This window comes from Podarcis erhardii (assembly GCF_964252035.2).
Source record: "Podarcis erhardii genome assembly, chromosome: 9".
Classification (NCBI taxonomy): Eukaryota; Metazoa; Chordata; class Lepidosauria; order Squamata; family Lacertidae; genus Podarcis; species Podarcis erhardii.
The window spans coordinates 39,762,452-39,783,951 of NC_138512.1; the positions used below are offsets into that span (position 1 = coordinate 39,762,452).

The window sequence follows — 21,500 nt, forward strand, 5'->3', positions numbered from 1 at the left end:
AGCAGACCTCTATGAGAGGTGGTGGACTATCCTTCCTTGGAGGTTGGATGGCCAGTGGTCATGTATGATCTACTTGAGATTCCTGCATTGCAAAGGATTGGAAGATGACTCTTGGGGTCCCTTCCAACACTATGATTTTACGATTCTATCAAAGGGGGTGGGATACAAAATATCACCCGGCTTGCCCCCCATCTTTAAGCTGATCTAAATTAGTTCTTTGGATCTTTGGCATTGTTAATAAAACTTACATTAAAGTGCATTCAGGGGGAGACTCCAGCTTCTACCTTGCCTCATGAAGTTCTAACTTCCATTGGATGTGCAATCAATGGAATTTCAAATTGCTCGTCTTGTCTGATTACCTTCCTTTCAATTGCCTCTTCCTGACCAATTGGGAAACCAATTCAAGAGTATGGAATAGCTCAACAGCATCTGGAGAAATCCAGAGTGATTTTTCATTAGTTGTATAACGTATCATTTATCTTGCTGCATGTTGACTTAAAATACATACTACACCATTTACAGTGGTACCTCGGGTTACATATGCTTCAGGTTACATACGCTTCAGGTTACAGACTCGGCTAACCCAGAAATAGTGCTTCAGGTTAAGAACTTTGTTTCAGGATGAGAACAGAAATCGGGCTCCAGCGGCACAGTAGCAGCAGGAGGCCCCGTTAGCTAAAGTGGTGCTTCAGGTTAAGAACAGTTTCAGGTTGGGAACGGACCGCCGGAACGAATTAAGTACTTAACCTGAGGTACCACTGTACTGAATATACATACCCAACTGGTTGCACACTGAACACACTTTGAACCACTGATGCAACATTTTGAAGCCAAGCCTTTTCCAACCTGGTTCTTTCCAGATGTTTTGGATTAAAACAACCCATTCTCCCTGATCCATTTACCGTGGAACTATGCTGGCTAAGGCCGATGAGAGCCGTAGTTCAAAACATCTGGAGGGAACCAGGTTGGGGAAGGCTAGGACACAACAGTTTTGTTTTTAAATCGAAATAGGAATTTGGAAGCCTCCAATGAAAGCAGTGCTAATCTAGAAGCTAAGTCTCAGTAACCATGAAAGATGAAAGAAGCAAACAAGACTGAGCAAGCATTAAAAATCATGTGTTTCTGAGTTGCTAATATAATTAGACCTCCTGCAGACTGAGGCAATAACAATTCCTGGATCCCATAAAGTAGCATCTATCTGCAAACAAATAGCAATGATTTAATGGTAGCAAACTCTGTATTACAGTGCTGCTAGAGCTATTGCTGTACCAGAAAGCAGTGAAGGACATGCATTTTGGGGGGGAGGGGAACAGTGGTTATCTCCTAGAAAGATATTCCAAAATTTATTGCTTAATTATATTAACAGGAAATAAATAGGCTCTTCATCCAATGCACTAGACAGGAAATACCAGTCACTTTCAAAGCAACAAATCTGGCATTACTCAGAACATTTCCTTATCTGTGCATAGGCGTTAGCTGAACGTTTTAACTGATAATTGCCACCAAAACATTTTGGTGGTTTCTTGATTTCTGAATGAATCATGTGCTTCTTGGGTTGATATGTGTTTGACGTTGTTTGAAAACTGAATGAGGCCAAAGATTTGTTATTCTATCAAAGATTTTAAATCTGGAACATTTTTAATCTGGAAATCCAACAGCATCTGCCCATACGCCTTGCCCTGTGAAAGCAAATAAATAAATAAATATCACTTTATGCAGCAACAAAGGTAATTTCTTATTCACACAAGGGGGGGACCCCAAATATGTCTCCCTGGTGACTCTCCCCCTTTGGAATAACAACTCCATTCCTCATGCTGCAGACTATTTCAGTTTGGCACTTTCCATTCAATTACCTCATGGCCCCAAACCTGTGTGATTTCTGCCTGAGAATGTATGTGCAGGATTGCACCATATGAGTCTCTATAGAAAGGGAAGCCAAGATACAAGAAAGAATGAGGTTGTCCCCAGAAGTTATTTGCAGAGGTCAACACAGAAATGGAGTAGAACATGACAAGTCACAGGGTAACTCTCTGAAGTCCAGGGGTGGAATTCAACTACGGTGAGTATTCCTCAGAATAGACCCACTGAAATCAACAGCCCTAGCTTATTACAGCTCATTAATTTCAGCAGCTCTACTGTGAGTAAAACTTAGTTGAATACCATCTTAGAGCTAGAATTAACTTCAGGACATTAACATCTCAGCAGGTAATGGTTGGTTAATCTATCACAGTTTGTTAAAAGGAATGTAAGGAGGAGAAAACAAATTGCTTGAGTTCTGTGTCTTGTGCCCCCTTAAAGCCTAAGGCTGCAATCCTATATAACTTGGTAGTAAGCCACATTAAAGGGTTTACTTCTTAGTAGACATATATAGGTTTGCACTGTAACAGACGTATTGTGGTATACATTTAATGAACCCTGCCTCCCCATCCCATTTACAATAAAGAGGGCTCTAATCCAGGAATGTTTATGCCACAATACATCTATCAATCTTGTAAGCGGCAAAAGACCCTTTTGATTTGCTGCAACAGACCAACTCAGTAACCCCTTTGGAATAAGACACCTACTTGTGGGTCACTTCTCAGAGATGCAGTGCCACCACCACCCAGGGCATTTTTCAGGACAAAGTTCAATCCATGTATTCCTGGCATTTCATATCTGGAAAAATAAAATATAGCTGTTTGATTCACCTGCTTGCAATTTAATCACAGTTCTTAAGAAATCACACTGGGACTGATCATGGATTACAAAACTTGGATTTAGAAATTAAACACATGAGTAAGTGAAATGATGCACATTTAATGAAGATGACTTCAAGGAGCTAACCTATTTTAACAAGTGTGTGCATAAGGCAGACCATTTCCTTTTATTGCTATGTTTATAAAAGTAGCAGACTACAACAGTCTAAAAAGTTTATTTCCAATGTTTAGTATCCAAACTTCCTGAAATTCTTTGGCAAGTGATGATTGTTTGCTAGTCACACCCCAATTCTGGAGGGTTTCTTCCTTCTTCTCATGGACTTCTCATGGACCAACATGACTGTGCTTTTTTAGCTGCCTTAGGGAATCTAGAAGCAAGCCATTCATGGCAGAAGCATCCATAAGAAGCTACATTCCTACCACCTGAAGAGGAACTTCACATTTTGAAGATTACATCCTGTCCTACCACTAGGTTTACCACACAATTTGGTATAACTGATCTCCAGATTTGCTAACATACAGAATGCCATGCTTTTCTTTATTTCAGCTCTCTGACTAATCAGGAACCCAGGGTTAAGCCACTGAAGGCATGGGGCAGATCTGGGTTACTGTTGGACGTTATAATTTTTAAAAATGGATTTCAGGCATTTTTTTTTATCCCAGCATGAATAATAAATAATATTATTTAATACCTGTAGCTCCTAACAGAGACTGATCAGAGACAAAACAAAACAAATTCCTTCCAGTAGCACCTTAAAGACCAACTAAGTCAGTTCTTGGTATGAGCTTTCGTGTGCATGCACACTTCTTCAGATACACACAGTGTGCATGCACACGAAAGCTCATACCAAGAACTGACTTAGTTGGTCTTTAAGGTGCTACTGGAAGGAATTTGTTTTGTTTTGACTATGGCAGACCAACACGGCTACCTATCTGTAACTGATCAGAGACACTCTGTAATCTCCATCGTGAAACTGAGGCAAAAGCGAGCAAAGAAACTAGTGTGAATTTTACCTTGTATAGTAGGTTAGCTTCTTTACAAATACCTCTCTATCCTCCATCAAGCAAGGAAGAAGCATTACCAGAATTCAAGGCTAGGCAAAACCAATCAAGTAGCACACAAAGCAGGGCTGGTGGGGTGTGTGGCTTGGGGAGAGCCCTGATGGCGATATTTGGCCTGTCTGGCCAACACCCAGCATACTGTTGTTGTTGTTGTTGTTGTTGTTCCTCTCCCCTTGTCACTATTTTGTGACATCTTCATTGGTACCAATACAATTCTGTAAGTTTTTTAATGGAGCAAACTTTGTTTTTCTACATGTCCCCCCCTATATATAATGAACTGTTATAATCTGGGTGAAAATATCAATTCCAAATATATGTTAAGATGAAATGTGAGTGGAGTTTTGCCTGTAGAATGCAACTTTCCTACCTTCCCCATCTTGCTTGGTACAGCCCCCTGAACCACCTAAAAACAATGCTGAGGATCAGCTCCATGCATGAAGCAAAGTTTAGAGAAGTCTTCCCTCCAAAGAGCAGTTCCACTCTAGCTAGCAGGCTGCTCCTAAGCTTGACTAAGATGGGATGCAAGTCATGACTGAAATGGGGCTCCTCTCATTTAAATGTGCTTTCAGACTTGGTGCCACTTATATAATAATAATTTATTATTGATACCCCGCTCATCTGGCTGGGTTTCCCCACCACTCTGGGCAGCTCCCAACCGAATATTAAAAACATAATTAAACATTAAACATTAAAAACTTCCCTAAATAGGGAGCTGCCTTCAGATGTCTTTTAAAAGTCAGATAGATGTTTATTTCCTTGACATCTGATGGGAGGGCATTCCACAGGGCGGGCGCCACTACCGAGAAGGCCCTCTGCCTGGTTCCCTGTAACTTGGCTTCTCGCAGCAAGGGAACCGCCAGAAGGCCCTCAGTGCTGGACCTCAGTGTCCGGGCTGGACGATGGGGGTGAAGACACTCCATCAGGTATACTGGGCCGAGGCTGTTCAGGGCTTTAAAGGTCAGCCTAGGTGCTGCATTCTGGATTAATTGCAGTTTCTGAGTCACCTTCAAAGGTAGCCCCACGTAGAGCGCATTGCAGTAGTCCAAGCGGGAGATAACTAGAACATGCACCACTCTGGCGAGACACTCTGCGGGCAGGTAGGGTCTCAGCCTGCGTACCAGATGGAGCTGATAAACAGCTGCCCTGGACACAGAATTGACCTCCATGGACAGCTGTGAGTCCAAAATGACTCCCAGGCTGTGCACCTGGTCCTTCAGGAGCACAGTTACCCCATTCAGGACCAGAGAGTCTGCCACACCAGCCCACCCCGTCAGGATTCAGCTTCAATCCATTAGCCACCATCCATCCTCCAACCGCCTCCAGGCACTCACACAGGACCTTCACTTCCCTCACTGGTTCTGATTTAAAAGAGAGGTAGAGCTTCACTAACAGTCTCAGTTAGGGTGTGATTAAGCTGCCTGGGGCAGGTGGAACGACACTGACTCTGTATGAGGGGCTGCAATGAGCTTCCACAAACAATTCGGTAATCATCAAAATACATGCAGAATATGTGTATTGTACGGTTTTCTGGGAGTTCAGGGAAGATGACAATGTGTTGCTGTAAATCTGGGAGGTTAGTCTGGATGCCACCTGAAGGATCCCCAGGTTGTGAGGCTGACATCTGGTAAGCAGAAAGCTATGCTTTAGCAACCCTGCTAGATCCCATTACCTTGATGGCTCCGGCAGAGGGGTTGATACACACCTGCTTTTGCCCAGAGGTGTCTCTGAATGGAAGGGGAGAAGTTTTTGGAATCAGGGCTCAGCCCCCCCCCCCATTGTTGGAGGTGATGTCAGGAAGGCATGTGTCCATGAAAGGGAGCAAGAGCATGGCAGTCTTCTGTTGGAGCTGGAAACACACAGGGATTTGAGAATCCAGAGTGGCTTTAGTGTTCCCCCACTAAAAAATATACCAAATGGGGGAACAGGATCTGTTGGGGGGTGTTAAATAAAAATAAGCTATATATAATTTTTAACGTAAAAGAAAAAATAACGAGTATTATCAAGTTAACGCTCATTTAAGTTCTATTTTAACTGGGCAATTCTAGGCAATCTCTGCTCAGAAGTATGGGCCATTGAAGTTCATTGTGCTTACTCCCAGGGAAGTGAGTACAGGATTGCAGCGTTAAATCTTTCTGTCTGAAGTCCTCACTGGCACAAAAAAAGAAAGTTAAATTTTGTAATAATTTCTACAGAAATAGTACTAAACAATTGTACTCATCTGAAGTCCTCACTGGCACAGAAACAGGAAGTTACATTTTGTAGTAATTTCTACAGAAATGGTATCATAACAATTGTGCTCATTTGGCAGATAGTATACAAAAGAGAAATAGTGCTATTAAAATGCAAGAATATGGTTTTCCTCAAACTGCAATTCAGAATTATGTGTCGTTTTCTTTTCAATGGAAAGCTTGTTTGCTTTTGTTCCCATAGGCAAACAAATTTTGCCAGTCCAGTAAGAAGCCTTCAGATCTTAAAAGCATGTGAGTATAATTCCTTCTAATCCTCCTCAAGGACAACACAAAAGTTTTCTTTCTTCTCACTGGTCGCTTTTCACCCTGTGTTCACATTATTCTGTTATCACATCCTTAAAAATACACAGCAAACTAAATGCCTATGATTTGATTAATCTAAGAAATTTGATTAAGCCAAAAACTTCAATAGTGGCCTGAGCACACGTTTTCACGAAGCAAATATCTGTTCACAATGTAAAAATGGCAAGGCTAGCTCATGGTCCATAGCATTGCTCAATGAATAAGATAACTATTCTCCAGCCTTCAGAGAACACAAGTGTTATGAACTTAAACTTTGCAGAAGGCCGCATAATCATGAAGATTTTAAGGTTGATGCCACCTGACCTGCGTGTTGTTCTTCGGTTTGCCTCCAAAAAGAAAAAAAATTGTGACAGAACAATCAAATAATTTGTTGGAAATCCCACAGCAAATGTCACAAGCTGGAAGCCCTTAATTAAAAGCCTTCCTAAGTTTCCTAGCAGTTCGAAAGCACGTCAAAGTGCAAGTAGATAAATAGGAACCACTCCGGCGGGAAAGTAAACTGCATTTCCATGCACTGCTCTGGTTTCGCCAGAAGCGGCTTAGTCATGCTGACCACATGACCCGGAAAAACTGAGGACAAACGTCAGCTCTCTCAGCCTATAGAGCGAGATGAGCGCCGCAACCCCAGAGTCTTTCGCGACTGGACTTAACTGTCAGGGGTCCTTTACCTTTAAGTTAAGATCAGAGTTGTTTCTCACCTTGCTTCCACTGTAAACAGAATTGTAACAACCATTTGAAGGACAATGACTTGGGAGTTTGGAAACAAAAATATTTAGGGTGGAATTCCAATGCGATTATTCCATCAGTACAAGCATATATGTCTGCCAGACAGAATGACCTCCCCTCTTCTCATCCTGCCAGCTGTTCTGGGGATTCTCTCGACCACCCCCTAAACACCTTTGGGGAGGGTGCAGGGGTGCACAGCGGGAGAAAGGTGAAGTCCCATTGTGCTACTGCAACTTGTCTTCTGTTAGTACAATTTAGTTTAATCCAGGTCCTTAGCATCTAATTTAAATATCAGTAAATAATAACTTATTCCTATAGGATCTTGAGGCATCACAATGGAATACTTTGGTAGAATTTCTGTTACCTTATGGCAATTTACTCGCTGTGAATTATTGTTGTTTCTATTCCTAGTAAGAGGCTGGGTGGTTTTATATTTAACATCATAAATTATCTGATTTATGACGAGCCAAAGGAACAGAGATTGTTATCAATTCCTCTCTGAACTCAAGTAAGAAGTCACATTCTGCATACGTACAGGATTTGGTTCAACACAAAAATGAGCCCAAGGCAAGGGACAGATGCATCATTTATGCCAGTAGTATTAACAGAGTAGACACTGCAAGACTGAACTACCAGTACGACTAGTCCTATTACTATGACGATGAAACATTTGTTAGGTGTCATAGTGTGCTATGTGCTGTGACAAGAAATCTTATAATTTAATTAAGATGGAAAGGTAAAGAGAAAGACCAGGGTTTAGATGAATGATCTTGCTCACTGGTTTGATCATGTATCTCCTCCCTATCATTCTTGTCACTGTCCTCCAGATACATTATATACCAATGTTGCAGTGCTCCTGTTCATGGCTGTCAAGTCCCCTCTCTGGTCTGTTTCCTCCTGTCAGGGAACTGCCATCAGAGCTAGAGGCGGAGGGAAGGCTCCAGAGGGATGCCGGAGAGGGTCCCAGTAGGGAGAGAGGCAGCCCATCTGCTGGGGAAGGAAATCAGCGTAACACCAGTGGAGAAGGGGGGCAGATGGGGGATTCGGAGAGGAGGCTCCAAGACTCTTCGCCAGAAACCAGTGGGGAGAGCACGGGTACTCCACTGCCCACTCCCTCCCTGCGCAGAAGACTTCCGTGCAGGGAGAGTAGGAGGAGACTTGGCGTCAAAGAACTTCTTTGCTGGAATACATTCAAAAAATGCCCACTGACTGATTCTGCTAGTGACTGAGACAGCCATGAAGTGAAGGGCTGTCCAGACAGAAAGGGTTCAACCAGGTAACGAAGCCAAGAGTGGCGGCAACTTATGCACAAGCAACCCCTAGAACCATTACACCTCCCATACCCATGCAGAAGATTTTCCCCATTCTGCTAAACAGCACTAGAGGACTGTTGGCCCAAAACCTGAGTACCATATAGCTGGAGGCAGGGGATGGCAGAGGCATCTCCTCAACTTCAATTCCTATCCCTCTTTTGGGATACTTACAATGAGCTGTCAAAGGCTTGAGTGGCCCAATTCACACTTTTTCCTCTGCCTCCCATCTTCCTTTCCTTTCCTTTTTTTAAGGATGGTGTTTGCTTTTAAATGACACAAATACTCTATCTCAAATTGTTGTCAGACATACACTTGATCCTATCTTGGTTTATTAAGCCAAGATGTAAACAAACCTTTTGGCCATTCCCACAGCCTCTTCTCAACCAGAGTAAACAAACCAGGAAGTTCTCCATTAACTATAGGTTTCCATTTCATCTGAACCAGGAAACTTTATTTCACTGCTTTGGAGTGAGCCAAGCTATTAAGTCAACTTCAGGCGTGCCTTAATATCTCAACCTCTTCCATACTTTCCCTGTTCAAATGAAGCAGCTCAGTGGAGCCCCCAAATCCACTTTTCTACTTGTGACATTGAATCAACCCTTCAGTGGGAACATTTATGTGTGTCCAATGTTCTACACTGGACTTTTGCCTAGAATAACATTTGAAGCCTATTTCAAATTTGAATATTTTCTAGTAATCTAAGAATATGACAAAACAGTTTCTTCAAGCCACATTGCATGAATGTTTTAATCTGAAAAAGCACATACCTTGTGACCGAGCTCTCTTCAGACTGTTCCTTCTCTAAAAGATGTTGGAAATACCCTTCTATAGTCTGAGCAGTTAGTGCTTTCTTGAGGTATGGATAGTACAGTGGATGTCGGGCTACTACACCTGTTGTTGCACACAAGAAAAACACAACTGTTATAACCTCAGAGTCTAGCCTCCAGCAAGACTAGGAGTCAGAGGCTGCAGTCTCTTCAGCTAAGGAGACAGACCAGGTCCAGGTCCAGGTGCTGTTGCACAGCAGGAGACAATTGAGCCTGCAGAACATAACCCCCCCCCCCCCAAGAATCATCTCCCATATCTCAATGTCCAGAGCTGGGACTCTCAAAAGTAACTTTCCCCAGAGCCATCCAATGCCTCCCTCGCTAGTCAAGCGGCACAGGGAGACACCAAGATGGAGGCTATGGAACAGGAAGTGCACATATTCAGGCCAGAGGGTTGGCCCTTTATGGTCCTGAAGTTATCTACAAGGGGTGTGCTTGCTTTAAAAGGCTTGGTCTGTTCTCAATCTTTGTGAGAGCAAGTGGCTCACTTGATGCTATCCATGGTTCTGTAACCTTTGACCTGCCTTCTCCATGAGATCCAGTACAGTCATACCTTCATTTTCAAACAGAATGTGTTCCAGAAGTCCATTTGACTTCCCAAATGTTCGGAAACCAAGGTGCGGCTTCCAGGTGGCTCACAATTATGCAGGCATGCCGGAAACAATAGCGGAAGCCACATCAGACATTCAGCTTCCAAAAGAACATTCAAAAACTGGAACACTCACTTCCAGGTTTTGATCGTTCGAGTTACAAGGCGTTCGACAACCAAGGTATGAGTGTATTGAGCCAGAAAACAACACCAGCCACGTACTGTTTTATAGCAAAACTATAAGAAAAAAAGAAACCATTCCACTCCACATTTTTCTCAAACCAACAGCCTTGCAGGGCTAAAAATAAATGCATTTTCTACGGGAGATCTTTCTTCCTCTCAGCTGTTGTTTCATGTTTGATGAGCTGTCCTTGCTGGTATAATAATGATAAAAAGTAAGGTAAAAGTGTGGTTGTTTTCTGCTGTATAATTTTTGCATCTGGTGACACATTTTTAAAATAAATTCAAATATTTATATCTCACCTTTTCCAAAACAGTCCCAGGACAGCTTACAATAGAAGTACAAAGATGTGATAAAACAACTACAAACTATTTAAAAAAACCCACCAAGATAAACAAGACAGCCAAACAAAGCATCAGTAGGAAGTGAGAAAAAATTCCAAGTTAAGGATGTAGATGATAAATCCATATAGCTTATTGGGGGAAGATCTAGATTTAAATATATTTGAGGTCTACTTTTATATGAAATAAAGTCAGTCTTAAGTTACTGTATATTGCTTCCTGCATCTCTTTCCACTGACTTGTGATAAATGAACAACATATACAAGCATAAAATCCTCAAAGCTTAACAAAAATTCATTGATTGTATTTCTCTTTGACAGATGGGAACTTGGTTGTATTGACAGTGATTTTAATAAGCTCTTCAAGTTTGAAACGCACATATACAAAGTGGGACAAAGGGATGGAACACTGTCAAAGCATTATTTTGAATACATGAAATGTTTAAAATTTTGTTCTACCGCTTCAGCATCAGTTATCCTTGCAAAAATGTATGAAGGTTAAGCATATTCTCAATGTGGTGTGAAAGTTCTATTCATTTAAAAAGCAGCCCACATATGTAACCATAAGAATTGAAGAATACCTATGTTTGCAGAATTGCCTTTGTCCCCACTTCTGGTATAGGCAAGTTCTTCCAGACGATATATATGTGGACCACTTGGTAGATCTATACATATGGAATGAAATAAAATTACTGCTTTTTCACCTGCAACAGGAAAGCTGTTGTTTTGTCTGTTTATACTCTCTAGTGTATTGCTGCTTGCAGACTTGACCAGGCTTCCTCAAACTCGGCCCTCCAGATGTTTTTGGCCTACAACTCCCATGATCCCTAGCTAGCAGGACCAGTTGTCAGGGATGATGGGAATTGTAGTCTCAAAACATCTGGAGGGCCAAGGTTGAGGAAGCCTGGACTTGACTCAATCTTCATGTATATATTCTTAAATCAAGCTAAGGTACGAATGATCCGTAACCCTCAGCAACCAAAAACAAAGTTAAGGAGAAATGTATTTTTTTAAATATTGAATTCTTTATTACAATAAAATATTCACCACATATACAAACACTCCAATAGCAAATATTATAATAATAAATCCTTAATAAGCCAAATTGTGTACAGTATATATCAACATAAACCAAATGAGGTCAAGTTTGCTCACCCACCCACTTTATCCTCACAACCAACCTGTGATATAGGCTGGGAGAGAGAAAAACAGGCCCAATGTCCTCCCAGGTGGTTTATAACAGAGTAGGAATCTGAACCTCAGTCTTCTCAGTCTTAGTCTGGAACTCTAATTTCCATCATTTACCAGTAAATTTTGAAATTACTACTAGGATTGAGAAATGTCCAAAACAAGCCCCCAGATCCAACCACTTATGATATTGCTACAGCACTATTACAAATCTGTCCTTTGTGCAATATCCTTAATCTGTTTTAGTAATTAAATAATCCAAAACTTTTGAATAAACTGCAAAGCAAAATTATGGCATGTGGTCTAATATGTCTTTAAATAATTGTTTATTCTGTTAAAAACAGTAATTCTACCAATTTTCAGCATTAAAAGATTATGCCCAAGGCCTATTATATTTTATAATCTGCTAATTTTAGGATCTGCTACAAGAAATATACTTTGCACATTTGACAGAGAAGATTTCTCCAGATTTGAGAAACTACAATAACATTTATTTTCAAGAGGAGATGACTGTGTCCAAATAGAAGAAGACTACTGAAAAGCATACCCTGTATAAAGAAAAGTCTATATGCAAAAATAAAAATAAAAAATCTAGGTATGGAGTAATTTTAGTGGTAAACAATAGTACCTTTTAACTCTTCCTGAGTCATGGGCTCATCATGTGAAATTGCTGCATCTGAAGTGAATGAAAGATCCTCCTCATATGTTTCAACATGTAGCCCATTGATAAATATGTCAATCTGGGGGAGGATATTATTTAAACTGTTAAATAGGCTGCCACATATACAAGACTAAAAGCCATGTAGGCAACAAGTTAGATGTAAAATGGGTAAAACTGTTTGTGTTAGTGCTCCCATGCAACATCTAGCTTGTGCTTTCAATGGAATCTGTGTTGACACAACCTATCACACCAAGGCATCAGCTGACTGGACTATAATAGCTCCTGCTTACAGATATCTCACAAATCAGAAGTGTCTACTGCAACCTATAGACGCAGCCAGCCAGTCATGTCAATGGCCTTTCTCCAGCTTTTGATTTTTAAAAACTTATGTGGTGGTCTGCAACCATTTACAGTATGTGCAAGTACAAGTTTTGCAAAAGATTCAAAACAAAGTGGAATGAGAAGCAAGCAAGCAAGCCTTCCTCATGTACATCCAGCAGTGGTCAGCAGAAATTGAAGACTAAGTGGAACTCAGGACAATAGGCACCATTCTTACTTTTAACAGATATTTAATTTGGGGGGACTTGGAGGACAGAGGAAGACTTACTGAAAAAAATTTCAGCTGCTCCTCAATTAAAAAAAAAATGCAAGGTTTTATCCCAACGTTAGCCATACCCCCAGTACACAAATTGAAATGAACAGACATGACTTAACTTAGACCCATTAATTTTATTGGGCCTGCTCTAAGTATAAATTAGTTGTATATTACCCATACAATTGTATATTTTGAAATCAAAAGGTTTCTAACTTGTAAAGATACGAAACTGCACAAACACTGTTTTGAAGTTAAGTACAATTACATAAAAGCTGAAGGAAAAGCTCCACTGATCCTCATTCTTCACAAGAACAGAACAAAGCTCTGTTGCAAACCAAATAATAGAATCTTTGTATCAATGCAAGCCTTTGGAGATGGGGGGGGGGGAACCTTATGCAATAGGTTTTACTCTAGGTCAGACTTTAAAACAATATTTAAAACAGGACGCATTTATGCAACTACTGAAATCCAGGTCAGACTTTAAGCACAGGAAATGGTACAGTCTCTCCCACCCTGCATGGGCCAAGTTTGACACATGAGTGCGGACTCCCACCTGTCAGTCACAATGACCTCAGGTGACCTGTTTCTGCACAGCACTATGCTAGCCTCCCAAATCAGCTGATTGTCAATACTTGCATGGAAGCACCAATGATCAGAAAAATGTTAGTGTTGCTACAATAGGACTTGGCCACATCAGGTGCAGAACAGGTGGCATGGCTTGGCCAATAACAGCCTCATGGGCCGAGTGGTTAGGCCAATGGGCTGGAGGTTCCCACAGTTGCTGGAACTGCTACACTATAAGGACATTACTGTTCTTCCCTAACCAGGCTAGAGAAACATAGAAGGAGTTACTTGGAAACAGAGGAGGGAGGGACGAAAGTGCAGCAGAGTCAGAAGAAGCCTTGTGTTTCTCAGTCTTTGGTCCTCAGAAGACATTTAGCCCCAACTCCTTGCATGGATGAGAGTATATGGCAATGTGATTTCTCATTACATTGTAGACAAATAGGGAGGATTGTTCAAGCTTTGCTACTCTGACCTCGCACGGGTTATTTTATTTAGGGGTATGCAGCTGCTCTGTTCTGCAGCCATAATGAAGCAAATTGGGGTGATTTTACTCTTCGCTGAGTCCAACCAGGGGCGTATGAAGTGGGGGGCGGAGGGTGTGTGTGTGACAAGATGGCCCCTGCCTCCCCACAGCTGTAGAGTGGCAGAGGGCGTGCACAGTCAGTATGGGCGCCGCTCGCACGGCGACTGTACAGGCTGCCACTCTCGAGCGCCATCCATAAGAGCTGCCTCTCACACGACGACCGTATGGGCTGCCACGCATGTGCACTCCATACAGGATACCACACGTGCACACTCCGTACGGGATGCCGCCGTGCACAGTCCGTACAGACGCCACGTGTGTGTCACTGGGTGGTTCTCCCCACCCCTCGGCATCCTGCCCCGGGGGCCGGAGAGGGTTCCTCTGCCACTGAGTCCAACCACAATGTAAACAAACCACCTCAAGTCAAAGATGGGCCCTCACAAAGTTTCATGTCATGCTGTTTTTCTGTGCTCTCTTCCTTTCCGTTCTCTCTGTTTTCTATTCCTCTATCTTTCTCTACTTTTAAGTCAACATATTTTGCAAGAGGTGTGACTGCCTAAATGCTGCTTGCAGAGCACTAAAGAGCTCTGAATTGTTTTCTTCTTCTTTCTGGTAAAGCATAATGGATTCTTTTTAAAAAAGATTTCACTTTTTAAAAAATCATCCATACCTATGCTTGTGGGGGGGACGAGACATTTGGAGCTTTTCAACACTCCACAGACAACATTAAGAACAGTATCGCCTTGTGCAGTGGTGCATATTATAGGATGTCTCTTCCCAACACAAACAAGCTAAATCAGCCACCATGAATCTAATGACTAAGAAGAATGTACAAGTAAGAACACACACCCTTCAAAATATAAAACCAATATGAATTTTGTGATTTTCTGCAGCAGCTACAAAGTGTATTTGGGACTGGTACTTAGAAAGCAGCTCCTACCTTGACATTCTTTTTTGGATAAAGAAAGAAAAATGGTTTCAGAACTGGCGATCTGGAAAAGAAGCCACACACAAAAAAGGCAAATTAAGTACAGATGCCAAAAGAACACCTTTCAGTAGGTTTTTAAATGGTTCCTGAATACATCTCAACATCAACTATGGTGTTTAGACATTCAGTACATCTATTTAATTCAAGGGTGGTCCTTCATGGCCATGGCCATGATGGCTAGGGCTGATGGCAGTTGGGGTGCAAGACCTGTCTTTTAATTATCAGCAACACAGGATAATTTAAAACCATGCAGTGCAGTATCGCTGATAATCTGCTTCTGAGCCACTTTGTTACGACTGGAAATTTTCTAGAAATATAATGACCAATAAATATTTTCACTGTAGGCAAAGCCCTCCAAAACACAGCAGTCAGCACATTCCTGAGACTGACTAGAATATTTTAGGATTCTCAGCTAAGGGAGTATATAATTTGGCTGTCTATAAAACATAAAGTTAGCTAATCAATATGCTAAGTAACTGACAGTTAAGAAATGCACGAATTCCCTAACGGTTAAAAATAAAAGTATATATTCTTATAACCCCCTCTTAAAAACTTACACTTTTGGACGTCCTCCAACTATTCCAGTGAGACCAGGTGCTAAAAATGAAATATTTTAAAGTTAAGATTCTAAAGATGATTAACAGAAAATCAGGGTTGAACCATTTTATTTATCGAGATTTGGTTTTTCTCCAAAGCCCCCTCAGACAATGAGATAAAAGTTTTAGGATGGTGAGGACTTTTGCCTAAGCATGAGATACTTAAAATCACTCCAATTCCTAATTAGACCCTGCAGAATTAAAGGGCAGGAACAGTAGGATAAATGGAGTTTCAATAGCAGGAGGTCAGGAAAATCTGAAGGAAATAAAATGATTATCCTTCTACTAGAAGACGTGCAACAGAAGCTAAGAAGATGGTGGGAGGTTGCAACTAAATCTAGGAATCTGAATGAGTGAGTTTTCCACTGATAAAGTATTTAGGATGCCTGTTTCAAATAACTATACAGCTGTCCCCTTTACAAGAGCTTTAGCTGATGGGTCCAAATAACATTACTCAGGGTTCTGAACTAATATGGGTCTAATCTGACACAACACAAAATACTTTTTTTAAAAAAATGCAGTTCAACTGTAACACCAACGCAAGTTAGAAAGCAGAATACATTTTCAGCTTTTATAGGCCCTTCTTTTTTTTCTATTGTAATATCCACAAGTATTAGGATGAGCTAGAGCCTGAAACTAAATCAGTTTCAAGATTTTAGAAAGAATATTATTTTCGCTTCTCTAGCGTCCAGCCACAGCACTTATTACAAACTTGAACTTTTCAAACTCTAAAACAACAAGCATCTGAAATCAAGTGTCCTATAGTCATTATAATATTGCACACCATATACAAATAACTTTGCTTACAGAGGCCAATTAAAATTGCTATATCCATTTCCTCTCAACCCAAAGAGATAAGGTATCTTTCAGGATTATGTATTCAAACATAAATGAGGACTGGCCAAGTTAATCTGTTAAACCTAGAAGCAACTTCCAACACACTTGTCATCAGTCATAATATTTACATATACCCAGGCACTTTAAAATCTCAAGCTGCATTAAGCAGCTGTCATCGTGGTGTCAAGCTCCGGTCACTTAAGATGTGAAATAAGGGTCAGCACATTAGTTTTGTAGTTGGGAAACTGCTTCAGAAGATTAAAAATGTGAACGTTCCTTGCTGACGCTGTTGAAAACTCCGAACATCAGTTTTGTTGTAGTTATCTCAATAAGAATGAGGGGCCAGTATGGGAATTTGGGTGACTTTAATACACGTTTCAAATCTGGATCCACTTCCCCACCCCTGCCTTAGATTAGATTACAGCTGTACACTCCATATGGGTCTGCCCTTGAGAAGTGTTCGGAAATTGCACTGATCGTAATGGCATGTTTTCAGAGCATATGACAGGTTTTATTGTCTTAGTTCTGAACAGTCAATGCAATTTCATGTGTGGCAGGGACTTATGAAAGTTAAGACTTAAGCCCATAAGAAACAGGGGCAATGCCATGCTATCAAATGGTCTAGCTTAGTGGTTTTCAACCAGCATGCCATGACACCCTGGAATAGTGGTCAGGTGTGCCGTGGGTGGCACTGGCCTCCATCCTTCCTTCTCTCCATCCTCTGATGCCCTCTCACATCTCCACCTCCAGAGGCCTGTGCAGCTGTTTGTTGCAGCGGCCCTGGCTACAAGCTCCCCAGGCAAATGAATAGTGGCTCTGGGGCCAGCCAGCAGGTGCTGGTTGCCAAGAGCTGAGTAAGCAAGCTAGTGGGCAAGGATTCCTGAGGAGAGGTTGTATGTATGTGTAAATAAACCACATATCATAAAGACACCACAGTCCCTACTGTGCTTCATATTTAAAAGCAAACACAAACCCTGGGTAAGCACCTAGAACCCCTGAATTTTCGAACCGCTCAGAAATTGGGGTGCCATCCATCAGAGCTTTTGACTTTCACTATTAATTAAAGACTGTTTTTATTGACATTCACAAATGTTCTGAGGAATGGGCTTTTACTACACAATGTTGTTGTTGTTTTTGCAAATACGCTGTAAAAGGAAATACATTTTAAAGGTAAAAAAATTTATTCCTGAAAGCAAATCTGATCAATAACAAGTGTCAAGATGGTTACATGTATCTTATCTTAGCAATATTTAATATCATATAGATAAGTGCTACTTTACTTTGCTCTGTTTGGTAGAACATAAATTTACTGCCAGTTACAGACTGTGACCATACACTGACCCTGCTTCTGTAAACAGAGGTTTAAATCAACAGTGTATTTATTCTGTCTCCAGGCCACTGCACAAGCAATAAATGAACAGCTTATTCACATGGACCACATGGTTAATGTACTCCTAACATCCCAAGCAACGCAATTACTTAACTACAAAGGGAATTTAGTGCAAATGAATACCTTAAAAGCTGGTCTGTATTGAGGAAGGACCTTGCTCAGCCATTCAGAGTACCTTGCACATGATATCACTGTGGCATCACATGACTGATGTGGGCAACCCTGCCCACCAACCAAATTTGGCCTTAAAGGCTGTCTGGGGAAGTCAAAATGGTTCCCCACTCCTGTTCTAGACTAACTAAAAACCAAAGAAGTGCTCAGTTTTGGTCAATTGACAACCAATTTTATACAGTTTAATAACCAAGTTTGGTTATAAACCACAACAGCAGAAAAACAACCAGAGACTGAGAGAGAAAAGATTCAAAATTTACCCATTCCTGTTCCAGCTGGAGCAATCTCTCTGGAAAAGATTTCCACTGCCTTTTTCTGCTTATGAAGTACGGCAAGCCAAATAACAACTTCCCGTGGACCCTGTTTTCAGATATTAGAAAAGAGAAAGGTAACAATTATAAACCACATTGAAAGACTAACAATTCTATGGTAAAAACAAAAAACAAACTCCACAGAATTTAGAAGCGGAAGCGTAAATCAAAAGACACAACTCCTACTGCAAATGGTTTCAAATTTAACTTTGAAGTATCTGTTTATTTCCATAATTTATTAAAATTACTAAACGTGCACGTGAAATTAAGACAATAGTTTTAGTTTTCAGCAGACAAAACATATATAGCATATATAGCAAATAATTGTAGAATGCTGAGCATTAAAAATGTGACTGACACACTTTAACTTGCAAGCAAGCCTTCTAAGAATAGTCCAAAGTTTAGAACATTTCCATAGTATAAACTTCCCTAGTAAAAAACTGCTGCTGTTGTCAGTAACAGGGTCAGTATGCTAACTTTCAAATGGCACAGTTCAGAGTCTGGATGATATGTTCTGTACAGAAGCAAATTTGATCGTGAGAACATTATATTTTGCAACAGAAAGCACAATATCAAGAGACATATTTTCTTGCAGGAACAGAATGTTGTATTTCTAAAAAAAGAGATATTTCATACATGACTTTTTAAATTAAATATTAAATAAATTGGAATAATTCCAGCCATGTGTACAGATTTAGATACTGAAAACAGCCTGGACTACAGGGACAAGTATTGACAGTTTAAAGGTTGCATGAAGCTTCATACTTACTTGGAAGAGGATCCTACTGAGATAAGTTATTTTAAACATTTTTATCCCGCTCCTACCACAACAAGACATACATACAAAATATATAAAATATAAATAGCAACCGTAAATTATCAGTAATAATACCACCAAATAAATCCAGTAACTAAACCCAGTAGCACTACAGCATCCTTGCCCACCAAAGGCCTGGCTTCAGAATGCTTCCTAAATCACTGTAAAGGGGCATTAATGACCTGCCTTGTCCTGTAACAGAGACTCAGTTTTATAAAGAGAAAACCCAGCTCCTTCTCATTTTCAGCCTGATCATTCTAAATAATGCCATTTTGAGCAATAGCTGAATAATGGTACTTATGAAAACTACCTCCGTTATTTTCAAATTAATAAAATATATATATTCATGGCAACTAGGAACTTCTCCTTAACACAAATGGTAACTTTTACAAAAAAAATCACAACTGCACAGTGAAGCAATATTTGGGGGGAAGCATTGGCAATGTCCCCCTTACAATAATGCCCCCCTCCAATCCCACAGCTGCAATTAATTTAAAGAAAATAAGAGACATAGCTGCTCACTAAGCAATAAATGTAATATGTATTTTAATTCTTAGCCTCCATTCCTTCCCAGTCGGTGGAAGAATATAAACAGGAAGAAAGTGATAAAGCTGGTAAAATGCATGAGAGGAACGATCTTCTTCTCAATCTGGTGTTTTCTGTTTCTATTCATCTTCCCACCTAGGCACCGAAACCAGAACACAAAAACAAAAATATCCTCTGCAAATAATGTCATACACTCCATTTCATTCTCCTTTCCTTCAGGGCTAAGTAAACGATAAGACGGTGAAAATGAAGAGTAAATGGAATTGCAAAGGGAAATGAATACTTCTCTTGGCTACACAATCAAGAAAAGTGTTTGTGAGTCCACCTTCTTACTTACATCGTCTGTACTCCTTTTGGCGTGAGGTCCGTACGTTTCCTCAGAACCTAAAATCTGTAGGTTAATTTTGCTGTAGTCCTCATATCCCAGCTGATCAAACATCAGGCGTGTCCTGAAACAGGTCAAATATATTCACTAGGCTGCTGCTAAAGAAACTTTTGCAACACCCAAGGTTTGTTTGTAGAACTCAAGTCCCGTTTGCAGGCTCCCCCCAGACATGTGGTTGGCCAGTGTGATTTACTAGGTATACCTTTGGCATGATCTAGCAGGGATTTACTTATGGTCCCCATTCTGAGATTCAAACTCTACATGGGGCAACAGCAGACAAAGTCTTCTAATGGGTTTTCTGCCTTTGTGTGTGAAGTGGATGCAGATGTGAGTGTGTTATACGCAGGTGACATATACATCTATTTTTCCACTCCTGCCCACTTGTGGCTTACCTCTGGCTTAAAGGTAAAGGGTACAGGGACCCCTGACCATTAGGTCCAGTCGTGGCCGACTCTGGGGTTGCGGCGCTCATATCGCTTTATTGGCCGAGGGAGCCGGCGTACAGCTTCCAGGTCATGTGGCCAGCATGACTAAGCCGCTTCTGGCGAACCAGAGCAGCGCACGGAAACGCCGTTTACCTTCCCGCCAGAGCAGTACCTATTTATCTACTTGCACTTTGACGTGCTTTCGAACTGCTAGGTTTGCAGGAGCCAGTGCTTTTCTCTTCAACTGAGCTCTGGCACCAGCTAGCTGGGAGAAAAGCTCTTGGGATGTTTTGGCTCACCCACCCACCCTATTCATGTGCCCTTTAAATTGTATCCTCGTCCCCACTTTATACCAGCAGGTCACAACAGTGTTTAAAGATGCAAGTCTACCACCTTCACACGGAGTTTGGGTCAGAGAGCAAAGCTTCCTATTGGGCAAGTGTTAGCATAGCTATAAGCTCAGAAACTGGTGAAAGATAGGAGCCTCTCCCCCCCCCCCAAAAAAAACTTCCGCCCTCTTATTATCATAGCTCTCATAATAAGAAAATGTAAAAGAATCAAGAAAATCCTAAATCCTCATAAATGAAGTAAGTCTGAAACATTTTTCAAAGAATGTATTTGAATTTCCCCCCAAGCTATTCTACTCATTCCTGGTATACTCTTAACTGTTGTTGTTGTTGTTGTTTTAAAAAAAAGGGTGGGGGATAAGAATGAGTGTGGAAATCAAATCATCTCTTGCCCCAACCAATCTTTTTTTCAAGGGAAATGCCATTTACCTTCCCGCCAGGGCGGTACCTGTTTATCTACTTGCACAGGTGTGCTTTCGAACTGCTAGGTTGGCAGGAGCAGGGACCAAGCAACCACCCTGTCGCGGGGATCCGAACCACCGACTTTCTGATTGGCAAGGCTAAGAGGCTCAGTGGTTTAGACCACAGCACCACCTGCATCCCTCTTCTGGAAACACACTTTCTCATTTGACAGGATTCATATATTGAAATAGGCAACTCCAGGCTTAATTTGCAAATATGGCCACAGGCAGTAATGCTTCTAAATGTCAGCTGCTTGAAACTGCAGGAGGGGAGATCCATCTTATGCTTCGGTCCTTCCTGAAGGTTTCCTGCAGGCATCTGGGTGGGCATTGTTAGAACAGGATGCTGGACTGGATAGGCCATTGGCCTAATCCAGCAGCTTCTTCTTAGGTTCTTATACATAATGAA

At 41.1% G+C, this 21,500-nt stretch overlaps 1 protein-coding gene across 1 annotated transcript in view; it reads right to left on the bottom strand.

The window, feature by feature from the left end:
* Positions 1 to 1,300: 1,300 nt before the first annotated feature.
* The window catches only part of LOC309349400 (uncharacterized protein), a 39,797-nt gene continuing 19,597 nt past the window's right edge, over positions 1,301 to 21,500 (bottom strand). The window contains exons 12-20 of the mRNA XM_081875336.1: positions 19,811 to 19,922; positions 18,060 to 18,159; positions 15,363 to 15,402; positions 14,758 to 14,809; positions 12,103 to 12,214; positions 10,868 to 10,951; positions 9,117 to 9,240; positions 2,565 to 2,655; positions 1,301 to 1,679 (exon numbers count right to left, since the gene is read on the bottom strand). Of these exons, the coding sequence (XP_081731462.1) occupies positions 1,605 to 1,679; positions 2,565 to 2,655; positions 9,117 to 9,240; positions 10,868 to 10,951; positions 12,103 to 12,214; positions 14,758 to 14,809; positions 15,363 to 15,402; positions 18,060 to 18,159; positions 19,811 to 19,922 (790 nt within the window). The 3' untranslated portion in view covers positions 1,301 to 1,604. The remainder of the gene's footprint in view (positions 1,680 to 2,564; positions 2,656 to 9,116; positions 9,241 to 10,867; positions 10,952 to 12,102; positions 12,215 to 14,757; positions 14,810 to 15,362; positions 15,403 to 18,059; positions 18,160 to 19,810; positions 19,923 to 21,500) is intronic.